Source organism: Zonotrichia albicollis, chromosome 2 (genome assembly GCF_047830755.1).
Source record: "Zonotrichia albicollis isolate bZonAlb1 chromosome 2, bZonAlb1.hap1, whole genome shotgun sequence".
Taxonomy (NCBI): Eukaryota; Metazoa; Chordata; class Aves; order Passeriformes; family Passerellidae; genus Zonotrichia; species Zonotrichia albicollis.
In genome coordinates this window covers 4,719,377-4,731,974 of record NC_133820.1, presented here as the reverse complement: position 1 = coordinate 4,731,974, position 12,598 = coordinate 4,719,377, and the positions used below count along the sequence as shown (strand labels likewise).

The window sequence follows — 12,598 nt, the reverse complement described above, 5'->3', positions numbered from 1 at the left end:
TAGGCTTCTGATCGGGGTACTTAGATTATGGTTCTGGGCTCAGTGCATACTTGAGTGAAAAGAAGTCAGCTTTCAGCTCGGATGCTGAGGAACTGGAAGTGCCATTGATTTTCTGTCAGTGCTTGTGCTCCCCAGATAATGCCCGATGATGATTTTTATAAACACTCGGAGTTCTTATTTTTGTAACTTTCTCTAACTGTCTGCTTCCCAGTGACATTTGTAAATCACTTGAGTCTGCTGTGTAAACACTAATAGTCTATCTTTTAAACTTCAGTGGATGCTTGTTTGGGTCATTCTTGTTTTAAACTGTAGTGAGATAATGTGACTTGAAAATGTTAAGAGAAATTATTGTGGAGTGTGAATTTACATTTGGCAGAGCTGTTGTTCTCAGGGAAAAAAATAACACCTCTGGTTAAAGATGACATCAGTAGTTCTCTGAACTATCAGCTAAGTTTCATGGAAGTTAACGAACTTGGTTTTTTTTATTTTGAGCTCTGACTATTTAAGAAACATCATAAAGTCCCCTAATTATATTAGTCACAATACAGTGCCTGAAATATGTTATGATTTTAAATTTTTTGTACTAACTGGACTTCCCTTTTAAGCATCTGAAAAACGAATCCATATTTCAGACCAATTAAAAACAACAACCAAAACATTTGAGTACAGGATCTGTTGAATGGCTGTTTTCTTAAGAACATGTATTGACCAACTGGTCATCAGTATTGCACCGTTAGAGAAATCTTTTCCAGGCTTCATTTGTGGGCAGACAGTCTACATAGTATCTGCTGGAGAAAGGAGAAGTAAGAAAAATATCATATCTTACAGTAAAACCCTTTTGATCTCCTTTTTATAGGCAGCAGAAAATTTTCCAAAACACCTCAACCTTTTTGTTTGTTTAATGCATCTTCTCTTGTAAAAGCTGTGTGAATGCAGAACTGTGAAAAGTCAAGGTTATAATGACTATGGAAACTGTACTGTTATGACATTTGTTGACATAGCAGCAAAATAATAATTATTGTAAGTGTAGTATTTGGAAGGATTCTAAGGATACTTGTTTGCATTGCTTCATTTCCAAAGATGGATGTTTCCAGTTTCCATAAGAAGGATGTCTGTAGGAGGGAGACCATGAACTATTCTTCAACTGCTAAAATCAGGCAATTATCAATGCTGAACTTGGTGTTAGGAAATGTGGATAGGGAAACAACAATTTCTGAGTATTGGGGGTATCTCTCTGTCTTTCAGCAGAGGTGGGGAGAGAGAGGTAACCTAGGAAAATATGGTGGTGGTGCTGGGAGATGTGTCCCAGAGTGCACATACCCACTCCAGCTGGCTTTGAAATCATCCTTCTCCTTGGCTGCCTTCCCTTCCTGAGTTCTTTCTTGCACCTGATTCCACATCTCCCCTGATCTGGAGTTCCTCACTCCTCTTCCTTTCTAATGCAGTTTACAAACTCAGGCTGAGGTCTGATGATTTTAATCTGAAATTTTGAGAGTAAGTTTTTCTCCTGAGTGCAGGTGCAGTGTTACCTTGCCTGTTCTACTTTGTCATGCCTTTACCCTCTGCAAGTACAATTCCAAAATGCCATATAATAATCCCTGTTCAGTATCTATAGTTCTGTTCCTTTCCCTGGAGTAGCACTGTATTAGTCTTCATCCAAAGCAGCTCTGTGAAGTAGCTGAGCACATGGCTGAATTTATGCCAGAATTTCAACATGCTTGGGTTACACTGGACCTCGACTGTAAGGGTGAAATTCCATCCCATGGCTGGCTGGGGGTGGAGCACCCAGACCAAAGCAAGCTCTACTGGTGGAATACCAGAAGGGGCAGGAGAGGGAGCTGTCCAAGATGGAGCTGGAACCAAGAAGAAAGGAGAGATGGAACATGGAGAGTTCCCACTCTTTTGGGGCTGTTTTTGGTGTTGGCAAGCTCTAGCAGTTATTGAAATTGGGATGAAGATGGAAAATGGATTAATACCCTGAACTGTTAAAGTCATGCTGCGTGTGATCGTATCTGCTATGGCTGTTAATCATCACAGAGTTTTGTATTTAACTCTCATCTTGAACAAAAGTGGCATTCTAGTCCTTTCTGTCCTTACAATATGCTGACCTTCTGCTTTTGACAGCACCATTTTCCAGCTCCTTTTCAGATATCTTAGATTCCATGGGAGTGGTGCCACATCCTTCTGAGCACCTTAAAAGCAAGGCCTCTCATATGCTGGACTCACTTCATTTTCCTTGCTGTTCTTCAAAAGACATGGGCATCCTGAGATAAATGCAAGCAGCCAGGGTAGCATTCCTTCCAAAATTAAGGCTGCATCCAGGGGGGAAGAGACATTGTGCTTCTAAACCAAACCTAACTGAGTTTAAGCTGCAAGTAGTAGAACAGAGAGTGAACAGGTGTGATGTGCATTTTTTCGCCCTGAGGCCTGGGGAGAGGGAGTTGATGTCTTTCAATTGAAATTGATTTAAATTTCAACTTAAATTGATCTCTTTGAATTTAAAGAAAATGTTGTTTTCTCTCAGTGCCTAAGTTGTTTGTTGGGAGCCATGAAGATTTTAAGCTCAGTCTTGGAGCTTGCTTTGTTCTAAACTATCACCTAGGAGGCTTTTTTCAGATTTCTATATTAAGAGTCAGCAGAACTGATAACTGGAGTATTTCTTCTGCACACTTGCACAGTAGTGCTCTTTTAACATGGTATCATGATTTTTGAGGCTCTTTTTGGGAGATAGCTAACTAGAGCAGCTTCACTTATTTACCCAAGGTGAGGCCTGCAGCTGGTTCTCTCAGAAACAGATAAATTTTTTAACCCCCACAAGTTTCCTATTGGAATGAGGAGTATTTGCCCTCCAGTAGATTTTCTTATCTGTATTTTTTTCACTCCCTGACCATTGAAAAGTAATTCAAAACCTTTGATTAAATGAGGAGGTGGTAGGTTGTTTCCTTTGACTTATGGTAGCTATTTGTCAGGAATAATTTTTATATATTTACCCAACTACTGTTTCATTCCCTTTGTATTCTACATGGAGAGAATTCTGTAGTTTACTGGAAAGAATGAAGATAGATGAGATTCTTCTGGTTCTTTCTAGCAGACCTTCTTTCATTCTTTGGAGAAAGGCAACCAAGTTGCATTCCTTCAGGAGCAATTCAGACCAGTGAGAGTCCCTGTATTCACGTTGAATGGGCATTTTAGACTAATTAAGCAAAATCATTTGATGCAGTTGAAAATTGGAATATTTTTAACCCATCTGTGGATCTTTGGCTGCATGTATGTCTCTTAAGTTTGTAAACCTTGGCCCAAAGCATGGAATTGAAAACTTGGGAGTCAACCAAATCTTCCCACACAGAACCCCCACCAAAGATGCATCAAAGGGCCACCTTAGGTATTCTTTACATGGATGGTAGAAAGTTTGATATTATGTCAGTGTTCAATTGAACAGTGGCTCAGTCTTTGGAAATGTGACCTGTGTAAGCTGTTTGCAGGTCAAAACAGCAAAGTGAGCTGTTGGACAGTCTGTTTTACCAATCACATTTTATGCCTGTTTGCAAGGAATGGTAACCACCTGTTGTTGTTCAACAACAGTGACTCTTGCTCAGTAGATAACCTAGGTTTTTATGGCAGAGAATGTAGATGATGGAAGGAATTTTGAAGTTATTATGCTACTATGCACACCTGCCTGTGGGCCCTGAACAAAATCTGATTGTCATGATGAATAAACATGCAAGTCTAAAGCTGGTTTAGCTTCATTTCAGTCACGCTATTTTAAAGATTGCATCATCTGTTCTAGAAATTCCCTGCAGCCTAACACACTTGGAGTCTCCCTTTCTGTGGGTTGTAACAAAAATACCCCCAAACCCACTTGGTTTTGTTTTTTTTCTTCTCACACACAAATTATTTTGTGATAATTGGGAGGTTTTCATGTCTTCTGAGCAGTTTAGGGAAAGATTGCAAAAATGTAGGAAAAGAAGCAGGTTTTAGTTACATGAGAGTAAGTGAAGAAGCAGAAGCAAGCCAAGGCAGTTATCTTATCTAATGAGACCTCTGAACAAACTTTAACAGAAATGTAGAGGAGTAATTTCTGGAAAGAGTAAAACTGTGGCCCTTAACTGCTGTATATAGGTGGGACTTCTGTTTTCATCAAGTGTTATTTTACCTGTCCTTTAGGAGAGGTGGCTTTTATATGAGCCTTGCTGTTGGCACTTTGTGAATTTAAATTTAGTCTTCAACTGTTGAATAGGGGGTGCATGGAGAATGGAAACACAGTTTAATCACAGCAGCAAGCACCCATTTGATTCTCAAGCTGTGTAGAGTGATGGGATAGCAGAGTACATGGAAACACAGGTCATAGAATTGTTTAGGTTGGAGAAGACCTTTAAGATCATCAAGCCCAACTGTTAATGCTGCCAAGTCCCCCTTTAAACCATGGCCTTAAGTGCCACATCTGCACATCTTTTAAATATCTTCAGGGTACACAAATAGATGATGGAAGCTAAAGAAAATATGATGTTGCTTTTGTTCAGCTGACAAACGCTCTGTTACTGAAGCTTGGACTCTGCTTCCCACCCCACTAAAAAAATGCAATTCTTGTTACTTTCAGAGTGTTTTTTTACTATATAATGTTGAGAGAATAGCAGGAAAGTTGGAGTGTTAATTGTTATTCCACTCACTAAAAGCAGTAATGAACAGTTTCCAATATCTCTCTTTCTCCAGGCACGCAAACGAACGGCCTGGACTTTCAAAAGCAGCCTGTGCCTGTCGGAGGAGCAATCTCTACAGCCCAGGCCCAGGCCTTCCTTGGGCACCTTCATCAGGTAAGAGAAGAGACATTTCAGACAGAGGAGCTCAGCTGCTCTATTGTGTTCCATGTTCTCTCTCTCTGTGGATGATGGAGAGTCATTTGTTGGAACATAAATCTGGGTACACCACCTGGTTAATTAATGAGCGTGGATGGGAAAAGTCCTAATTGTGGCATTCACTTCATTGCATTAGGCTGCAGAACATGTCAAGGTAGGGTGAGACCTCTTGGAGAGAACTGCAAAACACATTTTTGGTGACTTGAGAATGCCTAATTGTTGTGGTGTGGTTTTGAGTAGGTTTTTTGTTTGTTTGCTTTGTTGTTGTTGTTTTAACTTAATAGAGTGACCACATTGAAAGGTAAGAAAAAATTTAACATTTTTAGGAAAGGATTGTATTGGCCCAATGGCTGCCAAGGTTCCAAAACTGTCACTTGCCTAGTTAAAAATACTCTTACAGATGAACTACAAGGAAAGTTGATTGTACTTACTAAGCATAGATGCCTTGTGAGGTTTTCTTTTTTTGCAAAAAAGTTATTTCGGTGACCTGTTTGTCAGATGATATTCAGACTTCTAATACTATCCCTCTGTTCTGCTGCTGCTGTGTTTAGGGAATCAAAGCTGAACTTCAGATGCAGGCTGAAGCAAAATGGGGCATCCCTAGGTGAAAAGAAGTATAAGGGGCATTTTTTTGTAGTTTTTTTATCTGTTCGCACTTGATGTATGAAAACAAATGTCCTAATTTCTTTCCCTTCCTCTGCACCAAGTTAAACTTTAAAATACTGTACCTAATTGGATGACCTTGAATGTTTGAGGTCTGAGGTTGCACAGTTATTGTGGTATAATTGAAGTACTGAAGCTTTTATGCCCTCTTTTAAGAGCTCTGAACTGCCGTTTTATTGTATGGAACATTCCACACGTCTTGTCACATAATTGCAATTTTCCTAGCAGATTGGTTTATATAGGACTAAGGGAGTGCCACTGTTTGAATTTGCTGAACCAATAGGCTGTTGTAGGCTGCCTTTATGTGGAGAGAAGCTGACTAGTTTTTATGGCTTGCCAGTGTGTGTTTAACATGGAGACAGATACAGCTGTTCTGCAGAATTCTGTGTGTTTGTTTTAGACTTCGTTTTATTCCATAGATTGACCCAGGACAGTAATTGAGTTTTGCACGGTGCTTTATCCTGCTTTGGAAATTTATTTATTTAAACAGTCGTCAGGATCTTTATAACTTCATGTTTGATAAAGTGTGATTCATTTCTTGAAACTGGTTCAAAGGAAAATCTCAGGTATTCTTTTATTCACCTGCAGGTGTGTGGAAATCTATTGTCAATCTGTCCTCTGGTAGTGAGGCTGCTGTTAGTGGGGTGTTATTCAACCTTAACACACAGTGCTTTGCTCTAGACTAATGCAAAATACTGGGCTGTAGGCAGCATTCAGCATTTCTAATTTGGAAATGTTGGCTGTGTGGTGAAAGGGATGTCCAAATTGCATTCACAGAGATTTTCAGGAATGTGCTGGCTGTACCTGAGCAATCAATATGTATTTGTAGTCTTTTATGTGGTGTTTGTGTAATTTTAAAGTATTATTTTGAGTATATAGTTTGGATGTCAGGGTGCTATTATTTAGGCTATTCTCTGCTGTTAATCCATGGTAAAAGCACAGATTACATCGACTGTGTCAAACTGTATTTTGCTTCTGATGAGGAGGGGCTTTGCTGGAACTGTTTGCTTTGATGTAGATCATGCTTAGTATGTCCAGTACCTTCATCTAAAGCAGTAGGAAATATTTCCAAGGTGACTCTTCCAAGGTTGCCTGTTCAAAATATTCAGTTATTAATTTCATGTACTGCAGTTTTTCCTGTGCCTGAAAATATGTGGACTTTTCTGTGTGGGGAGCATATAGAGGTCCTCCATCTAGAGGCAAGAGTGCTACATTTTGCTTTGCTTTATTGTATCCTTACATGTCACCTGGTTTTCAAATGAGCAGCGGTTTTCAAACATGTCCAGAGATGGAATTCTCTGCAGGCTGTTACTCTGACCTTTGAAAGTGTTGGTAATTAATTACAGAACATTCCTTCTTTATAACTAGGGGTGCTGGTAGAAACTAGGTGAGACTGATTCAAATGGGTTTCAGTAAATGAAAAGATATCATTTTTTGTACATTTTCCTCATTAGAGATAAAAAGCACTCCAAAAATCTCACTTTCTGAATCATCCATTTTTCCTTGCTGCTCACCCACAAGACCACCTTTGGGCCTGTTAATAACAAACATCAAATTCAAGTTTTAAGTGTACCTGAATCAATACAGCCTTTGTAAAGTGTCTCCGGTGCTCTGTGTTGAGATCTTTTTTTCAGTGGCTGAGGGCTGCAAATACTTGAATGGGTTAATTTCAGGGAGTGTGGTCGTGCTCTGGGTTCTGTGCTGTGCACGTGCTTGCTCATGTCAGAAAGCTGGTGAGAGCAGTGGTGGGGTGAGACCCGTTCTGAAATGGGAGTAGGATGTCAATGAGTGGAGCTTAATGCCCTGCCCTGGAGCCTGGATTTTTCCAACAGGAATAGGACTAGTTGGCATGTCCAGTTCAATATGCTCTGTTTCAACTCCATCCATAATATCTACATCCTCAGGCAGGGATACCTTCAGTAAGAGGTAGATAAACAGCATCGTGAAAGAGTCTTACACATCTGTTTCAGCCTGGAGTATAACCCCTGTTCCACTGATTCAAGTGTTAGAGGGTCATGCTCTGTTATAGGGGGAGTTTTTTTGGAATGTGGGTGGGGAGATTGTTTTTTTTTTTACATTATTAGTTTTCTGTGGATTCTACATTATTTCATTTCCATTTTTGCACTGTTGTAGGTCCAGCTCGCTGGAACAAGTTTACAGGCTGCTGCTCAGTCCTTAAATGTACAGGTAAAGACAGTTACCTTCTGCTGCTCATCCTTCTCTCATCCCAAACAGCATCAGTAGAGATAGTTCTTAACCTGTGATACATTACTCAGTTTTTTTCAGTCTGACTAGTTTGGCAAGTGATAGGTATGCAGGAATAACATTTCTACAACTGTAAATCAGGTTCAGGATTCGTAAGCATTCAGGCTCTGGAGTTGTTTACAACTTGGAGTAACCATAACTTGATGCTGAATTTTAGTTAGTGTGGTATCATGCAAACCTTAAAACTCCAGGAATATTTCTTGTTCTTCTGCTTATTAACTTGCTTTAAACATGAAGTGAGTATTACTTAGCAATCTGTCCTTACTTCTGGTAACTGTATATAGGAATACAAGGTAGCATTAACTGTATAAATATGGCTAGTTCAGACTGCTTGTGTAAATAACACACAGCGACTTCCAAGAGTAATTGTTGTTTAATAATGTACGTGAGACAGCAAAGCTTTCAAACTTTGCTATGCTGCTGAACACTTCAGTTTATCTGTTAACATTCTACTTCCACTCTGTACTATATTAAGGGGCAAGGGATGCAGTTTTATTGAAAACTGGTTTCAGTATTGCATGTTATTAAAGAATGTAGGTAGTGCATTACATGAAATGCAATAGAATGTGGACCCACTTATACATAATAACAATTTGGAAAGAAGAGGAGGTATAGTGACCTTCCTTTCTAAGAGGAAGGAGGCAGAAAATTGCCTTGGTTGCCATGGTAAACTTCCATCCCTGAGAGAGATGTTGGCAAACAGGCTGTATCTCCAGTGCAGAATGTTTACAGTCCTGTGCTGTAATTATCGCTCAATGACTGGCAGAATTAATCAGAGCCTTTATGTTAATTAGCCCGCTCTGCAGTCCCCAAAACAGGTGGTGGAAAATATGCAAATCTATGCAGAATTGTAATGTTCTGCATAACCAGTTTTAATTATCATAAAACTCTCTCCCCCTCTTCATGCACTTGAATTTCCTCCCTCATGTCTTCACAATTTCTTCTTTTTAAAAGAAACAAACAACCAAACCACAAAAATAAATCAAAATAAACTTGAATCTTTTAAAATAAAGCAGTATTCAATTAAATAAATGCATTGAGTATTTAAAAGCACTGTATATATTATATATCTTGCTGTAGGTAAAGAAACCTGTGAGGATTTTTGAAAAAAGGATCTGTACAAGCCAACAGTATGATGACTTAGAGGTACAGGATGGAGATAGAGAAAATGGAAACACAATCTCCTTTCCCTCGTTCCATTGTTCAGGATTTTAGGCAATGAATAATTTTAACAACCTTCCCTTTCTTCATGGCGAAAGGTAGCGTCAGCCTCAGTTGCACGGTGTAAAATGAAGTGAGACCTGAAAATAATGTCAGAGAGTTCCAGGAGACCAGAGAGCCTCTTTGTTTTGTTTAAGCTGCATTACCTACAGACATGTCTCAGCAATCGTAGCTGAGATGGTGGGCACACAGAGCCATTGCTTAAACACACTCTTAAAATAAACCCAAGGGCTTTTCGTATGCAGATGAAAGATTTTTACTGTGCAGTGTTGAGATAGCAGCGTCATACATTAACATCTGTTTTACACTATAAAGAGTTGTATTTTTTTTTGACTAGTCTAAATCTAATGAAGAATCTGGGGACTCTCAGCAGCCAAGCCAGCCTTCCCAGCAGCCTTCAGTGCAGGCGGCCATACCCCAGACCCAGCTCATGCTGGCCGGAGGACAGATCACCGGGGTAAGAGTTACCCAGGGATGCTGCAGTCCCACACAGGTATCATTGAGGGCATTGCTACTGCCTTTAATTCATTATGAACTTCAGTGCAAGGGGCAACAGGAAATATTTGGCTACAAAAATAAGGGGACTGGAATATTTGGGGTTTGTCGCTCAGTATTTGCTTCTGAACGTTAACAACAAAGAGTTCTTTCTCTCTGTTCTCAGTATCCCTTTTGACCCTGCAATGAAATTAAAACCTGTTGTTTTACAATAGTTACAAATAGGACAGTCACTGATGTCATAAAGGCAATTTTTTTTTTCAAGATTTAAATGAGGCATGGGAGACCAAGACTGAATCTGATAGCTGAGTGAAGAAGAAAAATTATGGGAATTGTTAATTTTCCCTCTTCTCTAACACATTTCTTTTTAAGTAACTCTATTAGTACTTTCCTTAAGCCTGTTGAACCCTTTTGTTCTAACCTAATGATTTTGAGGGGGTTTTAATTACAGCACTTTGGGAGCATATATGGGATAAATGTTGTTTTAGACTTTCTGGTGTTTCTGAATTGTTGTAAAGGCTTTCAGTCATTTCAAAAAAGAGCGAGTTTTGTGAATGGGCTGGCTAAAGAATTTGCTTCCCCATAATCAGCTTTGCAGTATAAGAGTTTGTGTGTTAATAAGCTTAGGGCAATTGCTCTGACAATATATTTATGATTTCAAGTGTTAGGTTAGATCATCCCTGCACTTGCATGAAATGACTTCTTAATCTCAGGCTCAATTGTTAAATCTTCTCCTATGTTACTATGTAAATAAACATCCTATTTAGTTTTCAGTTTAGCATTGAAAGTTTTAAAAGTGAGACTGTTTCAATGTGTTGTTAAAACCTGGCATATTTTATTATTTTTTGTATTCTCAGAAAATACTGGTTTGTTTTAATTCATGATTGTCTGCTGTAGTGAAACATTCAAAACTCCAGGCCTATGCAGATACGGGTTGTAGTAAATATGGGCATCAAGATTCATTTACATGTAAAGGAGAGACTGCTGCCACCTGTTCCACAGAGATAATGTGTGCTTGGGAAAGGGAAGGGATGTAAAGTTGCCAACTCTATTCTATTAAAAAAAAAAAGGCAGATGGGGAGACTTGGAGAGAAACAAATGGAGCTCATGTTCTTTACTTATATCTTAGGGCATAATGGAAACGATGGAATATGGCAGGGATTCATGCTAATGTGAAGCAGCTGGGGCGTTATCAGTTTGTTCAGTAGCCATAGCCAGCATTCCTGCTTCACATTCATCTGGCTAATCACTTGCTGTTCTGGGTGTAAATTTCCTTTCAAATCCTGGCAATACCGATTCTTTTCTTTTGCTTGCTACTTAATTGCTTTTTCCCTGAAACTCCTGATAGAGTTGTGAGGAAAAGTGAGGAAAACTTTGGAGCAGAGTTAGGTTCTGTAGGTTCCAGTAAGTGCAAATGGTGGTGGTGGTGCAGTTTGGTTTGTGTCAGGCCTGTGGTAGGTTGGTTCCCACACTGTGTTGAGTAGCCAGCTGTCCTTCATTAAGGCCAGAGCCAGTGGAATAGCCCTAGGATTGCCTGGTTAACATAAGTAGTACTGAGCTATCTAATGACTTTGTAGCTGAAGTGGCTCTTCCCATTATTAATGGCTGTGTTTTCTAATTGTTTATAGCTCACGTTGACGCCAGCCCAGCAACAGTTATTGCTCCAACAGGCGCAGGCCCAGTTGCTGGCGGCTGCAGTGCAGCACTCAGCCAGCCAGCAGCACAGCGCTGCTGGTGCCACCATCTCGGCCTCTGCTGCGACGCCGATGACGCAGATCCCTCTATCTCAGCCAATACAGATTGCACAGGTGAGCCTTGAGGCTTGAGAGGGTGGAAAACAAAGGAGGTTTTGGACTGATTGCACCATTCGAATGAAATCTGTTGTTCCTCGCTCAGTGAGTTGCTAGAGTCCTCGAGTGTTGTTGGTCTTTCCTTGTGCATTGTTGGATGGTGAGGTTGGAGTTTGATAGTCTTAGCGAGGAATGTGTGCCAGCTGCTCCTCAGTTCCACTGGGCTTCTGGGTTTGTACCAGAGTCTGAGTAGATGCTGTGTTTGCTGAATTTTCCTCCTTGTAGCTAGCATGAGGAAGGAGAAAAAAGGGTATGGAAAGCTGCCCTGTTGCTTTCTGATACAAGGCTGGCAACCTGGTTTCAAGGAACAGCACGGCGACCCAAACTCTCCAGGGTCGCTCGGGCCTGTGAAACACACAGACACCAATGTGGTGGACGGTCAAAAGGCTTTTATTATCTCTTCTCGTGGGGTTTTATAATCTAGGGGCTTTCTACATCATAAGGGATCTGTCTTTACTATCTGTGGTTACTAAGGGGTGGAAAGTTGCATCTGGTTTAGGGGGCTGCATTCTTATGTTAATTTTCTTATCTAAGGGGACAGGGGCCCTGCCTTCCCATAACATCGCGAAATCTTCCGAACACCTGACCCTATCTACCACAGCCCACAGAAGTTGCACTTGTTGAGACCTGCATGGATGAGAAGTGATGCCTGTGTATCAAAAGGATGCTTGTCAGACCTAAATGGTGCTTGTTAGAAGCAAAATGATAGAGCTGAAGAATGGCAGTTTGACTTGACCCGTTTGTGTGCTATTTTGGCTTGGTGTTTAATGCTGCCGGTTCCATGACCAAGAATGGGCACTCCTGTGTGTCTGGAGAGAAACTTGGACAATGAGTCTGGTGTTGGAATCTCTCCAGTCTCATGATCTGGTACTAAAGACTTGTCAGTTCTGAAGAACTGCTCTCTGTGGATGTTCTGCTTACTAGAAGCAGGAAGGGACCTCCTGGGTCTTCCAGGGCTGGCTTAATTCAGTGTGGGGATTGCAGTGGCACTAACTCTGTACTTGAGTCCTGTGAGCAGGGGAATGTCTTGCTGATGCTGAGGTCCATCTTTCCATAGATTAAAGCTCTTGGTACACAATAACAGTTTTCTTAGTCTAGCTGTGCAAAGTGTGTGGGGTATATAATCTTCTAAGTTGCTGCTTCATAGACTGACCAAGTTCTTTAAGACTGTCTGATGCTTTCTGTTCAGGCTATTTTTTCTTGCATTCAGCTGGGATGAAGTGTCCAAAAAGTGGACATAAGGTCTGATTA

The 12,598-nt window shown here is 40.4% G+C and overlaps 1 protein-coding gene across 8 annotated transcripts in view; it reads left to right on the top strand.

The window, feature by feature from the left end:
* POU2F1 (POU class 2 homeobox 1) overlaps positions 1-12,598 on the top strand; it is a 112,491-nt gene that overhangs the window by 62,076 nt on the left and 37,817 nt on the right. For 3 of the 8 annotated variants that reach the window (XM_026795804.2, XM_014269845.3, XM_014269846.3), the window contains exons 3-6: positions 4,711-4,811; positions 7,650-7,703; positions 9,340-9,495; positions 11,126-11,305. In XM_026795804.2, coding sequence (XP_026651605.1) covers positions 4,711-4,811; positions 7,650-7,703; positions 9,340-9,495; positions 11,126-11,305 — 491 coding nt within the window. The remainder of the gene's footprint in view (positions 1-4,710; positions 4,812-7,649; positions 7,704-9,339; positions 9,496-11,125; positions 11,306-12,598) is intronic. The other 5 variants (XM_005490991.4, XM_014269847.3, XM_014269850.3 and 2 more) reach the window with 3 other exon arrangements.